This window comes from Rhinoraja longicauda, chromosome 39, assembly GCF_053455715.1.
Source record: "Rhinoraja longicauda isolate Sanriku21f chromosome 39, sRhiLon1.1, whole genome shotgun sequence".
In the NCBI taxonomy this organism is placed as follows: Eukaryota; Metazoa; Chordata; class Chondrichthyes; order Rajiformes; family Arhynchobatidae; genus Rhinoraja; species Rhinoraja longicauda.
The window spans coordinates 7,528,428-7,549,675 of record NC_135991.1 but is presented as its reverse complement, the minus strand read 5'-3'; the positions used below and the strand labels follow the sequence as shown (position 1 = coordinate 7,549,675).

Sequence of the window (21,248 nt, the reverse complement as noted above, 5' to 3'; positions counted from 1 at the left end):
CTGAAAGTAAGCGTGCAGGTACAGTAGGAAGTGAAGAAACCTAATGGCATGTTAGCCTTCATAACGAGAGGATTTGAGTATAGAAGTAAAGAGCTCCTTCTGCAGTTGTACAGGGCCCTGGTGAGACCCCATCTGGTGTATTGTGTGCAGTCTTGGTCTCCTAATTTGAGGAAGGACGTCCTTGCTATTGAGGCAGTGCAGCGTAGGCTCACCAGGTTAATCCCTGGGATGGCGGGACTATATGAGGAAAGGTTGGAAAGACTGGGCTTGTATTCGCTGGAGTTTAGAAGGATGAGAGGGAATCTTATAGAGACGTACAAAATTATGAAAGGACTGGACAAGCTCGATGCAGGAAAAATGTTCCAAATGTTGGGGGAGTCCAGAACCAGGGGCCACACAGTCTTAAGAATAAAGGGGAGGCCATTTAAAACTAAGGTGAGAAAAAACTTTTTCGCCCAGAGAGTTGTGAATCTGTGGAATTCTCTGCCACAGAAGGCGGTGGAGGCCAATTCACTGGAATATTTAAAATAATTGGATTGAGCTCTAGGGGCTAGCGGAATCAAGGGATATGGGGAGAAGGCAGGCATGGGTTACTGATTGTAGATGATCAGCCATGATCACAATGAATGGCGGTGGTGTCTCGAAGGCCAAATGGCCTCCTCCTGCACCTATTTTCTATGTTTCTATGTTTCTAAAAAGAGTGGGTAGAGAGAAGGGGGGAGAGAGAGAGGTCACCAAAGAGTGGAGAACACAGGGAGAAGAGGGAGGACAGAAAATAATGGGGCAGGGACTGAAATGGGGCGAAGAGGCAGAATGGGAATAGTGGGGGAAAGAGAGGGGGAGAAGGAGTGGGGGGCAGAGGGAGGATGTTAAATAATGGGGAAAAGTGAGTGAACTGGATCCGGAGAGACAGACGGGGATGTAAGGAAAGGGATGGAAGGGGGGGGGGGAGAGGAAGCCAGAAGTATGAGAGTCGAGGAGAGAGGGGAGGGAAAGTATAGAGAGAGATTGGGGGAAAGGGAGAGAGAGAGATAGGAGGCAGAGAAAAGAAGAAAGGAAGATGCGAGAAAAATTCTGGAGAGATGCCGTGATGGGGAAGAGTGGAACCGGAGAACAAGGCGAGAGAGATGTTGTCATAGCAAACAAGGAGGATGTGTGGTAGAGAGCACTAAAATATAAATACACAGGGTTGTGATTGCAGAGAGAGAGAGAAGGATGCAGGTGGAAAAGGGGAGAGAGAGAGACCCATGGCAACCGAGGGAACCATGGAAACAGCAAAGATAGATATAGAGAAATGTGAGAGAGGGAGGGAGAGAGATGGCAAGGGGGAGGTGGATGAGAGCCACATGTGAAGGGGAGATGGGGGGGAGGGAGAGTAAAAGAGGGGGTGGTGAATGAGAGGCAAGGATGCGAGGGAGAGAGGGGGCCGGCAGAGATGGAAGGATGCAAATGCAAAAAGAAATGGAGAGAAATGGGGCAGAGAATGAGAGGAGGGTTGTGAATGGGAGACCGGTCACAGGAACAAGATGGGAGAAGGATAGGCAGATGGGATGTGGAAGAGAGAGGGGAACTAGAGAATGCATCGCAAGCTTGTTGCCAGGAATTGAGGGCCTGAGCTATCGGGTGTTGGGAAGGCTAGGACTTTATTCTTTAGAGTGCAGGTAGCTCAAGGGTGATCTTATAGAGGTGTATAAGATCATGAGTAGGGTTGCCAACTGTGCCGTATTAGCTGGGACATCCCGTGTTTTGGGCTAAATTGGTTTGTCCCGTACGGGACCGTCCTTGTCCCGTATTAGGCTCGCTTGCCGCTGTAGGCTAACGGAGTGTGTTCGGGGACCGGGGACGAGTGTGTTCGCCTAACGGAGGTTGTGTAGCAACCCGCCTCCCGGCCCGGGCGGCCGCCATTGGTGGAGCGGGAGCACGTGGCCGCTGGCTGGGTGAGGTCACGTGGGGCGCGGGGCGGTGACGTCACCTTGTCCCGTATTTGGGAGTGGAGATAGTTGGCAACCCTAATCATGAGAGTGATGGATAGGGTGAATGCACAGTCTTTTACCCAGAGTAGGGGAATCGTGAACTAGAGGGCATATGTTTAAGGTGAGAGGGGAAAGATTTAGTTAAGTTCTTTTTTTAAACACATTTGTGGGTACCTGGAATACACTGCCAGGGTTAGTGGTGGAGACTGATACGATCGTGATGTATGTAAGAGGTGCTTACATAAGCACATGGCTAGGCAGGCAATGGAGGGACAAGAATTTTATGCAGGCAGAGGAGATCATGTTGGCATCATGTGTAGAAAAGAACCACGGATGCTGGTTTAAATCGAAGGTAGACACAAAATGCTGGAGTAACTCAGTGGGTCAAGGAGCTTCTCTCCCGAAATGCTGCCTGACCCGATGAGTTATTCCAGCATTTTGTGTCGACCTTCATGTTGGCATCATGTTCGGTACAGACATTGTAGGTCGAATGGCCTGTTCCCGTACTGTACTGATCTGTGCTCTATGCTAATATTGAGGAAGGACATTCTTGCTATTGAGGGAGTACAGCATCGGTTCACCAGGTTAATCCCCGGGATGGCGGGACTGACATATGTTGAAAGACTGGAGCGACTGGGCTTGTATATACTGGAATTTAGAAGGATGAGAGGGGATCTTATTGAAACATATAAGATTATTAAGGAACACGCTAGAGGCAGGAAACATGTTCCCGATGTTATCATATCATATCATATCATATATATATACAGCCGGAAACAGGCCTTTTCGGCCCACCAAGTCCGTGCCGCCCAGCGATCCCCGTACATTAACACTATCCTACACCCACTAGGGACAATTTTTTTTTTTTTTACATTTACCCAGCCAATTAATCTACAAACCTGTACGTCTTTGGAGTGTGGGAGGAAACCGAAGATCTCGGAGAAAACCCACGCAGGTCACGGGGAGAAGGTACAAACTCCTTACAGTGCAGCACCCGTAGTCAGGATCGAACCTGAGTCTCCGGCGCTGCATTCGCTGTAAAGCAGCAACTCTACCGCTGCGCTACCGTGCCGGATGTTAGGGGAGTCCAGAACCAGGGGCCACATACCGTTTAAGAATAAGGGGTAGACCATTTAGAACTGAGATGAGGAAGAATATTTTCACCCAGAAAGTTGTGAATCTGTGGAATTCTCTGCCTCAGAAGGCAGTGGAGGCCAATTCTCTGGATGCTTTCAAGAGAGAGTTAGATAGACCTCTTAAAGATAGCACTGAGCGATATGGGGAGAAGGCAGGAATGTGGTAATGATTGTGGATGATCAGCCATGATCTCAGTGAATGGCGGTGCTGGCGCGAAGGGCCGAATGGCCTCCTCCTGCACCTATTGTCTATTGTCTACTGTACTGATCTGTGCTCTATGCTAATATTATAAGAACTCATACAAGGGGTGAACTCGTACAAAGAGCAAGACCAAGGAGTCGAATGGCCTCTGCTCTTCTCATGTTCTTGTGCTCCATAATTCCCTCTTCTAGGCACTGTCTTAGGAGGTATTAACCAAGTGGAGAGGGTTGGACGGGTTGTTTTCTCTGGAATGTGGGAGGTTGAGGGGAGGCTTGATAGAAGTATATATTTGGGTCGGAACCCTACTACAGTCTGACCAAGGGGATCCTTCGGCGTCACTGCGGGAGAGCAATGCCTCACAGTTCCATCCTGACTATGAGTACTATACTGTGCGGAGTTTGTACATTCTCCCGGTGACCATGTGGGTTTCCTCTGGGCACACTGGTTTCCTCTCGCATCCCAAAGTCGTTCAGGATTGGAGATTAATTCTGTAAATTGCCCCAAGTGTGGGGAGTGGATGCAAAAGTGTGATAACATAGAACTAGTGTGCAGGTGATCGATGGTCAGCGTGGACGCGGTAGGCCAAAGGGTCTGTTTCCATGCTGTACCTCTAAACTAAACTTCTCCGGTTTGAAGAAGGGCCCTGACACGAAATGTCACCTATCCACGTTCTCCAAAGATGCTGCCCGACCCGCTGAGCTACACCAGCACTCTGTGAAATGTTACCTATCCATGTCCTCCAAAGATGTTGCCTGAGCTGCTGAGTTACTCCAGCACTCTGTGAAACGTCACCTATCCACGTTCTCCAAAGATGCTGCCCGACCCGCTGAGCTACACCAGCACTCTGTGAAATGTTACCTATCCATGTCCTCCAAAGATGTTGCCTGAGCTGCTGAGTTACTCCAGCACTCTGTGAAACGTCACCTATCCACGTCCTCCAAAGATGCTGCCTGACCCGCTGAGTTACTCCAGCACTCTGTGAAACGTCACCTATACACGTTCTCTACAGATGCTGCCTGCAGCACTCTGTGTTCCTTTTTCTGTAAACCAGCATCTGCAGTTCATTGTGTCTCCATCTCTTTGTTGAACTGGGGTTCGTTCGGGAGGGATTGGGGCAGGTATTCTATCCAGCGCTTTGAGATATTAATTGTTGATTTTATCTTTACACAGGACTGAAATCCAAACATCAAAACCCATCAGGTCAGTGACAGATTTTGTGCAACTTTCTGGTTTCTGTTCCGTTTGCAATGACGTGGGTGGGATGTGTTCTGGGGGGTGCTGGGTGCTGGGGGCTAGATTTTGAATGGTTGGACAGCTGGCTGGATTGGGTTAGCAGGGATGCTGAGGGTCGCTCGGGAATGGTCACTGGCTCTCATTAATCTTGCAATGTTGTGATCTCATTATCCAAGTGTGATGGGCGCTCTATTGAAGACTTTCACTTGGATCAGTGGCTACGGGGCAAGGGGACTTGGTTCTGTTGGGCTGGAAGTGTACATGGAGCTTCACACCCCCCCCCTACATATCTCTCTCACCCACCCACCACTCCTTCACTAAACATTGTTGCACTAACTTGCTCTAACTATTGAACATACACCGATCAGCCAAAACATTATGACCACTGACATGTAAAGTGAATAACATCGAGACCCTTCTTCAGTGAAGAAGCATCACACATTTCTTCTCTCCTGAGATGCTATCTGACCTGCTGAGTTACTCCAGCATTTTGTGTCTACCTTCGATTTTAACAAGCATTTGCAGTTTTTTTCCTACACCTAAAAGACTCTGTGCATTCTCCCTATCTATTCCCCTCATGATTTTATACATCTCTGTAAGATCACCCCTCAGCCTCCCGCGCTCCTGGCCTGCCCACCTCTCTACTTGTAGTTCAAGCCCTCGAGTCCTGGCAACATCCTCGTAAATCATCTCTGCACAGGCAGGGAGACACGGTTCGAAATGGGTTGGAGGCTTTCCTCCAGTGAAGTCACTCAAGGCATGTCTGCACGCTGTGGTAGAGCCATGTGTGATGTTGGGGTTTGGCGGGGAGGGGCCATGAAGGTCATTCTTTATTTAACAGGGACGTGAAGGTCCTATAGAAGCAACGGACAAGCAGGGATGAGGGATTTCAGCTATTTGATTTGACTCAAGAAGCTAGGGTTGTTGTTCTAAAAGCAAAAGAGGTTGAGAGGAAATATATAAGTGGAGAGGATTGTGACTGCTTTACATAGGCAGGAGAAACTATTTCCATCGGTGAATGCTTCCATAACCAAGGGAATGCATTTAACAATTTGGGCACGAATGCACTGGGAATATGAAGATATCTAGATAGTTGAAAGGAAGCAGAATCAAAGGTGAATTAGATACGTACTTGTGAGAGATTAGCTGAGCAGTAGGGTTGCCAACTGTCCCGTATTAGCCGGGACATCCCGTATATTGGGCTAAATTAGTTTGTCCCGTACGGGACTGCCCTTGTCCCGTATTAGGCCCGAACAGTGTAGGCCCACGGGCCGCTGTAGGCCCGGAAAGTGTAGGCTAACTGAGTATGTTCGGGGAGCGGGGCCGAGTGTGTTCGCCTGACGGAGGTTGCTTAGCAACCCGCCTCCCAGCCTGGGCGGCCGCCATTGGTGGAGCAGGCGCACGTGACCGCTGGCTGAGTGAGGTGTCGTGGGGCGTGGGCGGTGACGTCACCTTGTCCCGTATTTGGGAGTAAGGAACGTTGGCGACCCTACTGAGCAGTGTGGAAAAGAGCAGAGAAATGGAATGGGTGGTATTACTCCACTCGAGATGGAATGGGCTGAAAGGCCTCCTCTGCCTAAACTAATCTAATTTAAAAGTCGTTTGATTTAACACTGGGAAGGATAAAAAGGCTTCCTGTGTGCCTTAATTTCTGAAATCCATAGCCAAAGCAAATAATCTTGCAATTTCAGCAAGAAAACCTCCTTGCAGTTGTGATTGTCTTTGAGTCCCCTCCTACCTCGGCCGTTTGAACGGGCATTGCCCCTCTCCAACTGGGCAGAGCTCCCACCTTTCCTCCTCTTCCACGAGACGCCGCACAACATAAAGAAACATTCTCGCAAATAAGACACAAGAATGCTGGAGTAACTCAGCGAATCAGGCAGCATCTCTGGAGAACATGGATAGGTGACTCTGAAACATCACCTATCCATGTGCTCCACCGATGCTGACTGAACTGCTGAGTTACTGCAGCACTATGTGTCTTTCTTTTTTTGTAAACCAGCATCGGCAGTTGCTTGTGTTTTCCAAGTATTCTCGAGGAATCAGGCCCTTTCGGCTCACCGGATCCACGCCGACCAGCGATCCCCGCACATTACAACTATCCTACACACACTAGGGACAATTTACAATTTTAACAAAGCCAATTAACCTACAAACCTGTACGTCTTTGGAGTGTGGGAGCAAACCGAAGATCTCGGAGAAAACCAACGCAGGGCACGGGGAGAACGTACAAACTCCGTACAGACAGCGCCCGTGGTCGGGATGGAACCCGGGTCTCTGGCGCTGCATTTGCTGTAGGGCAGCAACTCCACCGCTGTGCCACCATGACCGCCCTGTGGTCCAGCGTTTCCCCCACATCGTTTGCCCTGTGCAGCACACACTCTACCTGTGGTGAAGTAAACACCGAGTGACTCGGTTTAGAGACCGCTTGGGCGGTTGTTTAATTTATTTTCGCCACTTGTGTGTCACGGGTGAGGCCAGCGTTTTTTGTCCGTCTCTAATTGCCTCTTGAGAAAGTGGCCTTGAGAAGCTGCACCATCGGTGCTGTGGGAGCTCGGTGATGTAGACTCGTGATGCTGTCAGAACGTGACACATTTTCCAAAGCAGGATGTGTAAGAAGGAACTGCAGATGCTGGTTTAAACCGAAGATAGACACAAAAAGCTGCAGTAACTCAGCGGGACAGGCGGCATCGCTGGAGAGAAGGAATGGGCCGAGACCCTTCTTCAGACCGGTTAGGGATAAGGGAAACGAGAGCTATAGACGGTGATGTGGAGAGAAAAAGAACAATGTTGGAGCAGCACTCACCTGGCCAGGTCAAGCGTTCCACCATTAGTATTGCCAACTTCCTCAATCCCAAATACGGGACAAGGTGACGTCACTGCCCAAGCGCCCCACCTCACCTCACCCAGCCAGCGGCCACCTGCTCCCGCTCCACCAATGGCGGCCCGGACACTGTAGGGCGATGACGTCACCTTGTCCCGTATTTGGGACTGGGATAGTTGGCACCCCTACTGACCATGGACGCCCGGCCACTGAGGCCCGCCCACTAAGGCCCAACAACTGAGGCCTTGCCGCGGAGGCCCGCCCGCTGAGGCCCGACCGCGGAGGCCCGACCACTGAGGCCCGACCATTGCGCAAATGAAGGTGCACAATGCATTTTCTGCTCCCTGTCGTGGCAGAGTCAGAATCCAAGAGCACCTCACCTGCTGGCCGTCTCCTGTCTGGCACGGACCCGCTACGGTATTTACGTGGCGTGTGAAGATGTATCACCCAGGTTAACAGAGATGGAGAGGGGTGTAGGGACCAGAGGAGGTCACAGAGACAGGGAGGGGTGTAGGAGCAGGGGGGGTGTTACAGAGGTAGGGTGGAGAGAAGGAGCAGGGATGGGGGGTTACAGAGGTAGGGTGGGGAGTAGGGGCTGAAGTGGGTGGGGGGGTTACATATGAGTGCAGTGTGAGGATTGTAAACCTGCGGCAATCATCTGCTGAGGAATACCGTCCCTAGAGCTTGTGAATAGCGCTCGGCAATCCCTCTGCATTTCCAAGAGCTGTTTGTGGGAGGCACGCCCTCTGCCGGTCACCAACACTCCTCAGCAGCTCGCGTGTGCCTGTCTCCCCTGGTTTGCGGATTTCTCTTTCCCCCCCCTTCGCTGCTGTTCTGCAGAAAGCATCCAAAAACCCTGAGTAATCAAATGGGAGTTCTCTTTATTCATTCAAGAGATGTGGGCGTCAGTACGGTACAGGCACGGACAGCATTTAATACCCATCCTTAATGTCCCTGGAGGAGGTGTTGAGATGCTGCACTGTACTGTGGGAGGGGCGGTGAGGAGGGAGCGCCGCGCTGTGGGAGGGGGCGGTGAGGAGGGAGCGCCGCGCTGTGGGAGGGGGCGGTGAGGAGGGGGCGCCGCGCTGTGGGAGGGGGCGGTGAGGAGGGGGCGCCGCGCTGTGGGAGGGGGCGGTGAGGAGGGGGCGCCGCGCTGTGGGAGGGGGCGGTGAGGAGGGAGCGCCGCGCTGTGGGAGGGGGCGGTGAGGAGGGGGCGCCGCGCTGTGGGAGGGGGCGGTGAGGAGGGGGCGCCGCACTGTGGGAGGGGGCGGTGAGGAGGGGGCGCCGCGCTGTGGGAGGGGGCGGTGAGGAGGGGGCGCCGCGCTGTGGGAGGGGGCGGTGAGGAGGGGGCGCCGCGCTGTGGGAGGGGGCGGTGAGGAGGGGGCGCCGCGCTGTGGGAGGGGGCGGTGAGGAGAGAGTGCCGCGCTGTGGGAGGGGGCGGTGAGGAGGGAGCGCCACGCTGTGAGAGGGAGGGGCGGTGAGGAGGGAGCGCCGTGCTGTGGGAGGGGACGGTGAGGAGGGAGCGTCGCACTGTGGGAGGGAGGGGCGGTGAGGGAGCGCCGTGCTGTGGGAGGGAGGGGGGTGAGGAGGGAGCGCCGCGCTGTGGGAGGGGGCGGTGAGGAGGGTGCGCCGTGCTGTGGGAGGGAGGGAGGGGCGGTGAGGAGGGAGCGCCACGCTATGGGAGGGAGGGGCGGTGAGGAGGGAGGGGCGGTGAGGAGGGGGCGGTGAGGAGGGAGCGTCGCACTGTGGGAGGGAGGGGCGGTGAGGGAGCGCCGTGCTGTGGGAGGGAGGGGGGTGAGGAGGGAGCGCCGCGCTGTGGAAGGGGGCGGTGAGGAGGGTGCGCCGTGCTGTGGGAGGGAGGGAGGGGCGGTGAGGAGGGAGCGCCACGCTATGGGAGGGAGGGGCGGTGAGGAGGGGAGCGCCGCGCTGTGGGAAGGGGCGGTGAGGAGGGAGGGGCGGTGAGGAGGGGGCGCCGTGCTGTGGGAGGGAGGGAGGGAGGGAGCGCCGCGCTGTGGGAAGGGGCGGTGAGGAGGGAGCGCTGCGCTGTGGGTGGGGGCGGTGAGGAGGGAGCTCCGCACTGTGGGTGGGGGCGGTGAGGAGGGAGCTCCGCACTGTGGGTGGGGGCGGTGAGGAGGGAGCTCCGCACTGTGGGTGGGGGCGGTGAGGAGGGAGCGCTGCGCTGTGGGAAGGGCGGGAAGGGTCAGGACAGGCTGTGTGCATTTGATATGTTTGACAACAAGTGTGGAGAGACAGAGAAGGAAAAAACCTGATGGAATTAATGTTACTTGTCGATGATTAGTCATCCATTCCTCCTGCTTTGTGGGAGAGAGATGGTGTCAAGGAGAGTGCTAGTAATCCATTTATCCAGGCAGGAAAGTCAATAAGCAATTCAGTGGTGTGTGTGTGCAGGTGGCTTGTGGATCTGGTTTGCTCATTACGTAGCCCCTGTTACTGCAAATGATCTTCAAGTGATGGGAGTGTGACTTGCATTTGTCTGCATGTGCTTTATTCAGCGAAAGTACGCAAGTCTCCGTGGATTGTCACCTTGTGTGGTCCTGAGAGTGATGCCTTCTGGAGCTACGCTCCTGGTAGGGTCACCCATGGCGGTAAGGTTGAAGGGGAGGTCCCTGACAAAGAGCAATCCAACCAAGACCTCAATGGTGGAACAGGCGGAGGATGATGGCTGACTTTAGTGGAGCGTCACGACGGCTGGGAAGACGGATGAAGGCTGCAACAGAAAAGGTCGCCTTGGACTCCATGCCACTGGAACCTGACCCAGATCTGTCAAGGACCAGGGCAGGAGAGGACAGTCATACTCGCTTCCAGTGACCGCCGATGATCATTCCCTGGAATTTAGACAATTAATGGGTGTTTTGAGTGAGCATTTTAAGGGAACATGGATAAACCGGGGAAGAGAAGAGCTCCATGTGTGTCATTGAGGGAGGGGTAAACCCTAACACTGGTGCATTGTGTAAGGAACAGGGTGAGTGGGGAAGTGTTGTTTAAGTTTAGGATTATTATTGCCACGTGTACTGTGGTAGAGATAAAAGTTTCGTTTTAATGTTACTAGACGAGCCGTGGACCCGTTGGGTTCCCGTTGTGACAGCGGTTGATGGAAAGAAAAGACACACAATTTTAATATTATTGGGTGGTCAAACTTTACACTTTTAAAAAAATTGAACATTTACCTCATGAGTCGTCATTCAACGAAGCACACGTTTAATGACAACATTGAACACGGAAGTATTAGATCAAAATGGCGATGTTTATTTTATGGGGTATGTGTTGGAAATACAGCCAAAACGGTACACGATAGCACAACAATTTGAACGAAATTTGATGCTGTACACCGCAGGTGAATGGTAAGGTGCCCCTAAAATTGTTGCGCTATCGTGTACCGTTTTGGCAGAATTAGGCCATTCGGCCCATTAAGTCTACTCCGCCATTCACTTGTGGCTGATCTATCTTTCCCTCTCATCCATATTCCCCTGCCTTCTCCCCATAACCCCTGACACCCGTACTAATCAACAATCTATCACTCCGCCTTAAAAACATCCATTGACTTGGCATCGACAGCTTTCTGTAGCAAAGAATCCCACAGATTCACCACCCTCTGGCTAAAGAAATTCCTCTTCGTCTCCTTTCTAAATGTACGTCCTTTTATTGTAAGGCTTTGGCCTCTGGTCCTAGACTTCCACGTGTGCAAACATTCTTTCCACTTCCATGCTTTCGGGGTCGTTGATGGTGTGACGGGGTCGGTGACGGTTTGACGGGGTCGGTGACGGTTTGACGGTGTCGGTGTGACGGGATCGGTGACGGTGTGACGGGATCGGTGATGGTGTGACGGGGTCTGTGAAGGGGTCGGTGACGGGCACGGTGTTGGTGTGACGGGCACGGTGATGGTGTGACGGGGTCGGTGACAGTGTGACGGGTCGGTGACGGTGTGACGGGGTCGGTGACGGGCTCGGTGACGGGGTCGGTGATGGTGTGACGGGCACGGTGTTGGTGTGACGGGCACGGTGATGGTGTGACGGGGTCGGTGATGGTGTGACGGGGTCTGTGACGGGTCGGTGACGGTGTGATGGGCACGGTGTTGGTGTGACGGGCACGGTGATGGTGTGACGGGGTCAGTGATGGTGTGACGGTGACGGTGTGTCGGGGTCGGTGACGGTGTGACGGGGTCGGTGACAGGGTGACGGTGTGACGGGTCGGTGACGGGGTCGGCGATGGTGTGACGGGTCAGTGACGGTGTGACGTGGTCGGTGATGGTGTGACGGGCTCGGTGACGGTGTCGTTGACGGGGTCGGTGACGATGCGACGGGGTCGGTGATGGTGTGACTGGGTCGGTGATGGTGTGACGGGGTCGGTGATTGTGTGACGGGGTCGTGATGGTGTGACGGGGTCGGTGATGGTGTGACGGAGTCGGTGACGGTGTGACAGGGTCGGTGATGGTGTGACGGGCTCGGTGACAGTGACGGGGTCGGTGACGATGCGACGGGGTCGGTGTTGGTGCGACGGGGTCGGTGATTGTGTGACGGGGCGGTGACGGTGTGACGGGGTCGGTGACGATGCGACGGGGTCGGTGATGGTGTGACGGGCTCGGTGACGGTGTCGGTGACGGGGTCGGTGACGATGCGACGGGGTCGGTGATGGTGTGACGGGGTCGGTGATGGTGTGACGGGGTCGGTGATTGTGTGACGGGGTCGTGATGGTGTGACGGGGTCGGTGATGGTGTGACGGGCTCGGTGACGGGGTCGGTGACGATGCGACGGGGTCGGTGTTGGTGCGACGGGGTCGGTGATTGTGACGGGGCGGTGACGGTGTGACGGGGTCGGTGACGGTGTGACGGGGTCGGTGATGGTGTGACGGGTCGGTGACGGTGTGACAGGGTCGGTGATGTTGTGACGGGGTCGGTGACGGTGTGACGGGGTCGTTGATGGTGTGACGGGGTCTGTGACGGGGTCGGTGACGGTTTGACGGGGTGGGTGACGGTGCGACGGGTCGGTGACGGTGTGACGGGGTCGGTGATGGTGTGACGGGGTCGGTGACGGTGTGACAGGGTCGGTGATGTGACGGGGTCGGTGACGGTGTGACGGGGTCGTTGATGGTGTGACGGGGTCGGTGACGAGGTCGGTGACGGTTTGACGGGGTGGGTGACGGTTTGACGGTGTCGGTGTGACGGGATCGGTGACGGTGTGACGGGTCGGGGATGGTGCGACGGGCTCGGTGATGGTGTGACGGTGACGGGGTCGGTGACGATGCGACGGGGTCGGTGATGGTGTGATGGGGTCGGTGATGGTGTGACGGGGTCGCTGATGGTGTGACGGGCTCGGTGACGGTGTGATGTGGTCGGTGATGGTGTGACGGGTTGGTGATGGTGTGACGGGCTCGGTGATGGTGTGACGGGGTCGCTGATGGTGTGACGGGGTCGGTGATGGTGTGACGGTCTGGGTGATGGTGTGACGGGGCTCTCCCTCGCTGCTGATTACAAAGCACAAATTTTCTCAGCTTTGGCAACTTCCGATGATGGGAAGAGCCTCTCTGGCCGACTTTGCACGACTTTGTCGTCTGATACGCAGGGAATGCTGTGGGTGTGCGGGGACGGAGCTGCCGCTGGTTTACATAACTGCCTGCATGCAACGCTGCTACCATCCTGGCGCTGCACCCGAGACCGCTGGCGTGCTGCGCGAACGAGCTGCCTTGCACTGATCGATGCTGACAATGAATTATTCAAGGCTCCACCAAACTAGCAGATTGCAACTCTCGGCGGCTCAGTTGTTGCATTCATTGGAGGCTCGTTAAACCAGCGTGTCCTACCCCAGGCATTGTCAAGAGATTTCTCTCACACGCACAGGTTATAAAGACAGAGTCAAGCTCACATCACATGCTCCTGATGTGTCTGATGGGACTTCTATCACCAGCACTGGGAGGTTTCTAACTGCGCTAAACCGGCTACGTGGTGTGGGTGGCAAGCAAGAGATTTGCTCTTCTTTATTGTGGACAGATCAATCATGAACTTATTGCCAAGTTATGTATTATGGCATGGGCTCTATTACCTTTAATCTGAGGAGTGGTGCTTTTTTCAGAGGGCAGTGATCACAGCATCCAGAAATGAAGCTCGACAAATGCAAATGGAGAACTTTTAGCCAGAAACACTTGCTGCTTAACAAATTGGGCAGCTTTGGTAGAGGAAGCAATGTAATGTTTCAGATCGGAGACCTTTTTCAAGGTCATTGACCTGAAATGTGAACACTTTCACTGTCCACTGATGCTGCTTGACCTTTTGAGTATGTCCAGGCTTATTTTCAGAATGCTGAGCACCCTCTGGCAGTGCAGTCATGGTACACTGTAAACTCCAGCTGGATATACCCAGCAGTAATCACCAGTGAAAGACACTTTTGTTAACAAAACCAGCTGATTTAGAAACCTGCAGTTCTATACTTTTCATTGACATTGTTTATGTAACATGAACCACCATTTCTGGAGACTTCTTTTATTTTCTCAAAATACTTTTTTTTTTAAAAGAGAAAACTCTGAATAGTTATTCCAGATGGTTGTGAATAAAATTTCAGTAACTTGTGTTGGAGTCTTGCATAGAAACTTTATTAAATGTAACTCTCTTTTGAGATTTGATTTGTTCCCTCGTTTACATTTTGAAGTTGGACACGGATGCTAAACATTGTCCAATGTGTACAATAAATTCTTGTTTTTTCCAATAAACAAAAAGGGGTCAGACACAGACCCAAGGCACGGGCCTGTTCCCGAGAGCCGGCCCCACGCCACACCAGATGCCCAGCGTGCCGTTCCGTGACGTGGAGAGATGCGTACTGTACTGGCTGCTCCTGCTCACTCTCCACTTCCTCGCCCTCGTCTTCCGTCCGGACACGCGGGAGTAGTCCCCAGTGGAGGTCTCTCCGGGAGTCCTTCCCCTTTACATCGGGGACCTGGGGTGGAGTGTTGCACAGAGCAGTGGCGTGTAACGGATATGTAAAGCGGTTCACGGACGCGCCAGCTTCTGCGGCGAGGAAGAGACCATAATTCCACGTGCACACAGAGTGTGAGAGGTTGCAGCCCCTACATGAATATCTGAAGGGGCTGCCCCTCGTTGTGGCTGCACTTTAGCCCCACGCTCCTGATATTTGGTCACCCGGTACAGAGGGGGCAATGGGGAGGCTCAAGCGGGTTGGTGGGGATCGCCCTGTCGGTCTGCTCCTGAGCCTGGCCAAGGTGGCCGCTCACGGGTCCAGGCAGAGGGCGGTTAATGGTCACACCAGAGTCGGCTGGCCGCCCCTCCTCCGGGCCTACGTCCGTGCTCACGTGTCCCTGGAGAGGGAACACAGTGTCCACAGGGACTCTGGACACCTTCCGTGAACGCTGGTCATTGCGGGGTGGGGGGGGGGGGGGGGGGGTCGTCGAGGGGTCGTCGTCTAGGTCGAGTGTATTGCAGATAAAGTCGTCAATATTTTAATCTGATAGCTATTTTGTTTGATATAGGCAGTCTTGGTCTTGTTTCTGCTCTGTGTTTGTCTTGAATGAAAGCATTTTGTGTTATATTAAAAAAGGGTCAAACCCAGAGTGAAGCTCCCTCCGCGACAACACACGCACGCGCACACGCACACGCACCCCACACGCACCCCACACCCCCCCCCCCCACACCCCCCGTAACACACACAGTGAAGCTCCCTCCCTCCGCACCGTCCCGTAACACACTCTCTGATGAGATATATTGATGGGACATGCCCATCTCTGACCTCCTCCAAATTCATTGTTGGGCCATTTCAGATACCCAAACAATTGGCTCTTGTTAATTCTCAGCCCAGCACCTTCATTATTGTTGACTGGTACATGGATAGGACAAGTTTGGAGGGAATGGGGCGAATGCAGGCAGGTGGGACTAGTGTAGATGGGACATGTTGGCCGGTGTGGGCAAGTTGGGCTGCAGGGCCTGTTTCCACACTGTATCACTCTATGACTCTCTCATGTAGGCCACATTTGGAGTATTGCGTGCAGTTCTGGTCGCCCCATTACAGCAAAGGTTTGGAGAGGGTGCAGGAGGTTTACCAGCATGCTGCCGAGATGGTGGAGGTAGATACGCCAGTGGTGTTTAAAAAGATTTTATCTGTATCTGCTGTTCCAGGTGTCAACTTCTCAACATCGGCGAGACCAAACGCAGGCTCGGCGATCGTTTCACTGAGCACCTCCGCTCAGTCCGTCTTAACCTACCTGATCAGCCGGTGGCTCAAGACGTCAACTCCCCCTCCCATTCCCAATCTGACCTTTCTGTCCTGGGCCTCCTCCATTGTCAGAGTGAGGCCCAGCGCAAATTGGAGGAACAGCACTTCATATTTCGCTTGGGCAGTTTACACCCCAGCGTTATGAACACTGACTTCTCTAACTTCAGATAGTCCCAGCTTTCCCTCTCTATCCCCTTCCCAGTTCTCCCACCAGTCTTACTGTCTCCGACTACTTTCTATCTCTGTACTGCCCACTCCCCTGACATCAGTCTGAAGAAGGGTCTTGACCCGAAACGTCACGCATTCTTTCTCTCCAGAGATGCTGCCTGACCCGCTGAGTTACTCCAGTATTTTGTGTCCACCTCAGAAGATTTTAAATGGATATGCAGGGAATGGAGGGATATGGATCACGTGCAGGCAGAGATGATTAGTATAACTTGGCATCGTGCTCAGCAGGGATGTTGTGGGCTGAAGGGCCTGTTCCTTTGCTGCACTGTTCTGTTTACACCTGCAATGCAAGTACATTTTGGAAATCGTTGCAACCAAAGTCACTTCACTTTATAGGAACCTGAGGAGCAACTTTTTTGGAACGAGCTGCCGGAGGAGGTGGTTGAGGTAGGTACTGTGAAACATTTATACAGGGACGTGGAGAGGACAGATGTTGAGGGGTGTGGGCCAAACACTGGCCGGTGGGCTTGTGTAGATTTAGTTTAGAGATACAGCGCGGAAACAGGCCCTTCAGCCCACCGAGTCCGTGCCGACCAGCGATCCCTGCACATTAACACTATCCTACACCCGCTAGGGACAATTTTTATATTTACCAAGCCATTAACCTATAAACCTGCACGTCTTTGGAGTGTGGGAGGAAACCGAAGATCTTGGAGAAAACCCACGCAAGTCACGGGGAGAACGTAAAAACTCCGTACAGACAGCACCCGTGGTCGGGATGGAACCCGGGTCTCTGGCGCTGCATTCACTGTAAGGCAGCAGCTCTACCGCTTCTCCATCGTGACCACCCAATGGGCCAAGTTGACATGTTTCCACGCTGTATCACTGTCAGTGGTTCCCACATCGTTTGGGTTTCACGGTGTTTCACTGATTGTGCTGACAATGATGTATTTATGATGTTGCAGGCGGCAATGTCAGTCGGGATTCAGTGTAAATCATCGATTGCGGCTCATATTCATGCGGTTGCTGGTTGTGTAATTAATTTAGATTTATAATGTCACAGATTGTGTGGGCAGTTGGCGTTCAGTTTTACCGGTCACATTGTTGGTCGGGGTCTCGTGACGTTTCCAGATGCGTTGTCAGGATTATTGTCACCCGTAGTGCGAGATCGTGAAAATATTGTTTGCATGCTCTCCAATTAAATCAGATCATAAGATAGAAACAAAATGCTGGAGTAACTCAGCGGGTCGGGCAGCATCTGTGGAGAACATGGATAGGTGACGTTTCACAGAGTGCTGGAGTAACTCAGCGGGTTAGGCAGCATCTCTGGAGAGAAGGAATGGGTGATATTTTGGGTCAAGACCCTTCTTCAGACGATCTTCATGGATTTCTCCCTCACCCCCCCCGCCTCCCTCACCCCCCCCCTCTCCGCCCCTCACCCCCCTCTCTCCCTCACCCCCTCTCTCCCTCACCCCCCTCTCTCCCTCACCCCCCTCTCTCCCTCACCCCCCTCTCTCCCTCACCCCCCTCTCTCCCTCACCCCCCTCTCTTCCTCACCCCCCCTCTCTCCCTCACCTCCCTCTCTCCCTCACCCCCCCTTTCCCCCTCACCCTCCCTTTCTCCCTCACCCCCTCTCTCCATCCCTCATCCCCCTCTCTCCCTCCCTCATCCCCCTCTCTCCCTCACCCCCCCCTCTCTCTCTCACCCCCTCTCTCCCTCACCCTCCTCTCCATCCCTCACCCCCCTCTCTCTCCCTCCCTCACCCCCCTCTCTCTCCATCCCTCTCTCTCCCTCCCTCACCCCCCTCTCCCTCACCCCCCTCTCTCTCTCCCTCACCCCCCTCCCTCACCCCCCCTCTCTCCCTCCTTCACCCCCCTCTCTCCCTCACCCCCTTGCCGTCCCTCCTCTGCACTCACCCCCTCCCCTCTCTGCATTCCTCCCTCTCACTCTCTCCCTTTTAATCCAGGCTTCTCCATGGACAATTATTCCTCCCACGCTGTGACGCACGTTCTCTCTCTCTTACACACTCACAGTCTCTCCTCCTTTGCTGCGACAAATACTGGCAACATCTCTAAATCCTCACACCTTGCTTCCCTCTCTCCATCTCTCGCTCTCACCTTTATCTCGTGGCTTTTTCTCTCCCTCACACCATTCCGCTCCTCCTTTAGAGTCACAGAGTGATACAGTGTGGAAACAGGCCTTTCGGCCCAACCTGATAGCTCATACAATCTAATCTCGGCAGTAGTCTGGTAAACCTCCTGCACCCTCTCCAAACCTTTGCTGTAATGGGGCGACCAGAACTGCACGCAATACTCTGAATTTTGCCTACATGGTAGAGTCACAGAGCGATACAGTGTGGAAACAGGCCCTTCGGCCCAAATTGCTCACACCGGCCAACATGCCCCAGCTACACTAGTACCACCTGCCTGCATTTGGTCCATATCCCTCCAAACCTGTCCTATCCATGTACCTGTCTAACTGTTTCTTAAACGTTGGGATAGTCCCAGCCGCAACTACCTCCTCTGGCAGCTCGTTCCATACACCCACCACCCTCTGTGTGGAAAAGTTACCCCTCAGATTCCTATGAAATCTTTTCCCCTTCACCTTGAACCAATGTCCTCTGGTCCTCGATTCCCCTACTCTGGGCAAGAGACTATCCATTTAAATCTGGCTATTCTGCGCTGCACTGCCCATCTGTTTTTGTCTCACCCTTTCTCTGCCGACCTCTCTATTTTTGTTTAGTTTAGTTTAGAGATACAGCAGGGACACAGGCCATTCAGCCCACCGAGTCCGCACCGACCAGCGGAAAATGCTGCCCCTCAGCTTATTAAATGTTGCCCCTCTCACCATAAACGGATTTCCTCTCGTTGTCGATTGCCCAACTCTGGGTAAAAGACTGTGCCTTCATGCTATCTATTCCTCTCGTGAATTTATACACCTTTATATCATCACCTCTATATCCTCCTGCGCTCCAAGGAACAGAGTCCCCCCCAGTCAGCCCCAACCTCTCCCTGTAGCTCAGGCCCTCGAGTCCTGGCAACATCCTCGTAAATCTTCTCTGCATCTTCCAGCTTAACAACATCCTTCCTGTAGCAGAGTGACCAAAACTGAACACAATACTTCCAATCTACATCAACGTTCCTGGGATCACCACTGACCAGGCACACAGTTAGGGTCGCCAACTGTCCCATATTAGCCGGGACATCCCGTATTTTGGGCTAAATTGGTTTGTCCCGTACAGAACCGCCCTTGTCCCGTATTAGGCCCATGGGGCGCTGTAGGCCCGGACGCCGTAGGCCCGGGGAGCGCTGCAGGCTCGGGCGTGTAGGCCCGGACAGTGCAGGCCCGGAAGCGCGGGCACCGCCTAACGGAGGTTGCGTAGCAACCCACCTCCCGGCCCGAGCGGCTGCCATTGGTGGAGAGGGAGCAAGTGGCCGCTGGCTGGGTGAGGTCACGTGGGGCGCAGGGCAGTGGCGTCATCTTGTCCCTTATTTGGGAGTGAGATAGTTGGCACCCCTAGCCTCTCTCCCTCCCCCCCCCCCTCCTCTGCCGATCTCTCCCCTCTTCTCCCATTTTCTTTCACATGCCCCTCAGCTCCATTCAACATCCCCACACCTGGCACCAACACGTCACCCGATCCACCAAGACCTGCTGGATATCTGGGTTGCTAACCACCTTCCCTCCCTGTCCCGCACTGACCTCTTTGACAAGGCCCCAGAGTGAGGACCAAACACAAACTGGAGGAACAGTACCTCACATTCTGCTTCGGCAGCCTCCAGCCCATTTTGCTGAACACTTGCGCTCGTCCGCCAAGGCCTAGAGGATCTCCCGATTGCTAACCACTTCAACCTCCCCCTTCTCATCTCGTCCCCAGTCCCCCCCCCCCCAATCCCCTACTTTCAGTCTGAAGAAAGGTCCCAACCCGAAACGTCACCTATCCACCTCCGCTCAGTTCGTCTTAACCTACCTGATCTTCCGGTGGCTCAGCACTTCAACTCCCACTCCATTCCCACACTGACCTTTCTGTCCTGGGCCTCCTCCATTGTCAGAGTGAGGCCCAGCGCAAATTGGAGGAACAGCATCTCATATTTTGCTTGGGTAGTTTCACGCCAGCGGTCTGACTTCTCTAACTTAAGATAGTCCCTGCTTTCCCTCTCTCTCTCCATCCCTCCCCTTCCCAGTTCTTCTCCCACCAGTCTTACTGTCCCAGACTACATCCTATCTTTGTCCCGCCCCCCTCCTCTGACATCAGTCTGAAGAAGGGTCTCGACTCAAAACGTCACCCATTCCCCATTCCTTCTCTCCCGAGATGCTGCCTGACCCTCTGAGTTATACCAGCATTTTACGTCTACTTTCGATTTAAACCAGCATCTACAGGTTTTTTTTCCTACCTATCCATGTCCTCCAGGGATGGTAGACACAAAAAGCTGGAGTAACTCAGCAGGACAGGCAGCATCTCTGGAGAGAAGGAATGGGTGACATTTCAGGTCGAGACCCTTCTCCAGGGATGCTGCCTGTCCCACTGAGTTACTCCGGCACTTTTTGTGTTTTTATTTTATAAATCAACATGTCATCATCATCGGCGGTCACTGGAAGCGAGTCTGACTGTCCTCTCCATAGGGTCGGACGCCTGTGCGTGACTGTGTTTAACGTGGGGAGACTGGTGCACAGACAGCCACCACACGATCCTTGACAGATCTGGGTCCGGTTCCAGTGGCATGGAGTCCAAGACAACTGGGGACCCTTTTCTGTTGCAGCCTTCATCCGCCTTCCCAGCCATCGTGACGCTCCACTAAAGTCAGCCACCATCCTCCGCCTGTTCCACCTTTGAGGTCTTGGTCGGATTGCTCTTTGTCAGGGACCTCCCCCTCGACCTTACCGCCATGGGTGACCCTACCAGGAGCGTAGCTCCAGACGGCATCGCTCTCAGGATCTCAGGACCACATAAGCTTCTCCACCGTGACAAGGTGACAATGCAACATGTGTCAGTCACCCTGTGCGCCATGCCTGGAGTTTCCCCCCCCCCCCCTCTCTCTCTCTCTCTCTCTCTCTCTCTCTCTCTCTCTCTCTCTCTCTCTGCATGGACGGGTTGCAGGGTGTTCTCCCTGCTGGTACCGGCAATGGGACCGAGCAGGAATAAGCGCAACAGTGAGGCAGCTCAGAGCATACGCTGGAGTAATTATCCGAGCCCCAGTTAATCAGCACAGCTGTAATTACAAATCCACAGGCCCTCTTGTCAAAAGACGTCAGCAGCTTCCGGGCCGGATGGACACTCTGGGACACGGCCAGCTAGCCCTGGTTCCATAACTCAAGGCTCTCAGCACTCTCCTCTCAGTCCCTCTCTCTCAGGGGGATATCCGTACCCCACTGACCTGTGTGTGTGTGTGTGTGTGTGTGTGTGTGTGTGTGTGCGTGTGTGTGCGTGTGTGTGTGTGTGTGTGTGTGTGTGTGTGTGTGTGTGTGTGTCTCTCTCTCTCT

General features: G+C 53.8%; 1 protein-coding gene across 1 annotated transcript in view; it reads left to right on the top strand.

Moving 5' to 3' along the window:
* LOC144611177 (IQ motif and SEC7 domain-containing protein 2-like) overlaps positions 1–21,248 on the top strand; it is an 86,793-nt gene that overhangs the window by 20,432 nt on the left and 45,113 nt on the right. The window contains 3 exon segments of the mRNA XM_078430231.1: positions 4,482–4,511; positions 16,167–16,217; positions 16,736–16,799. Coding sequence (XP_078286357.1) covers positions 4,482–4,511; positions 16,167–16,217; positions 16,736–16,799 — 145 coding nt within the window.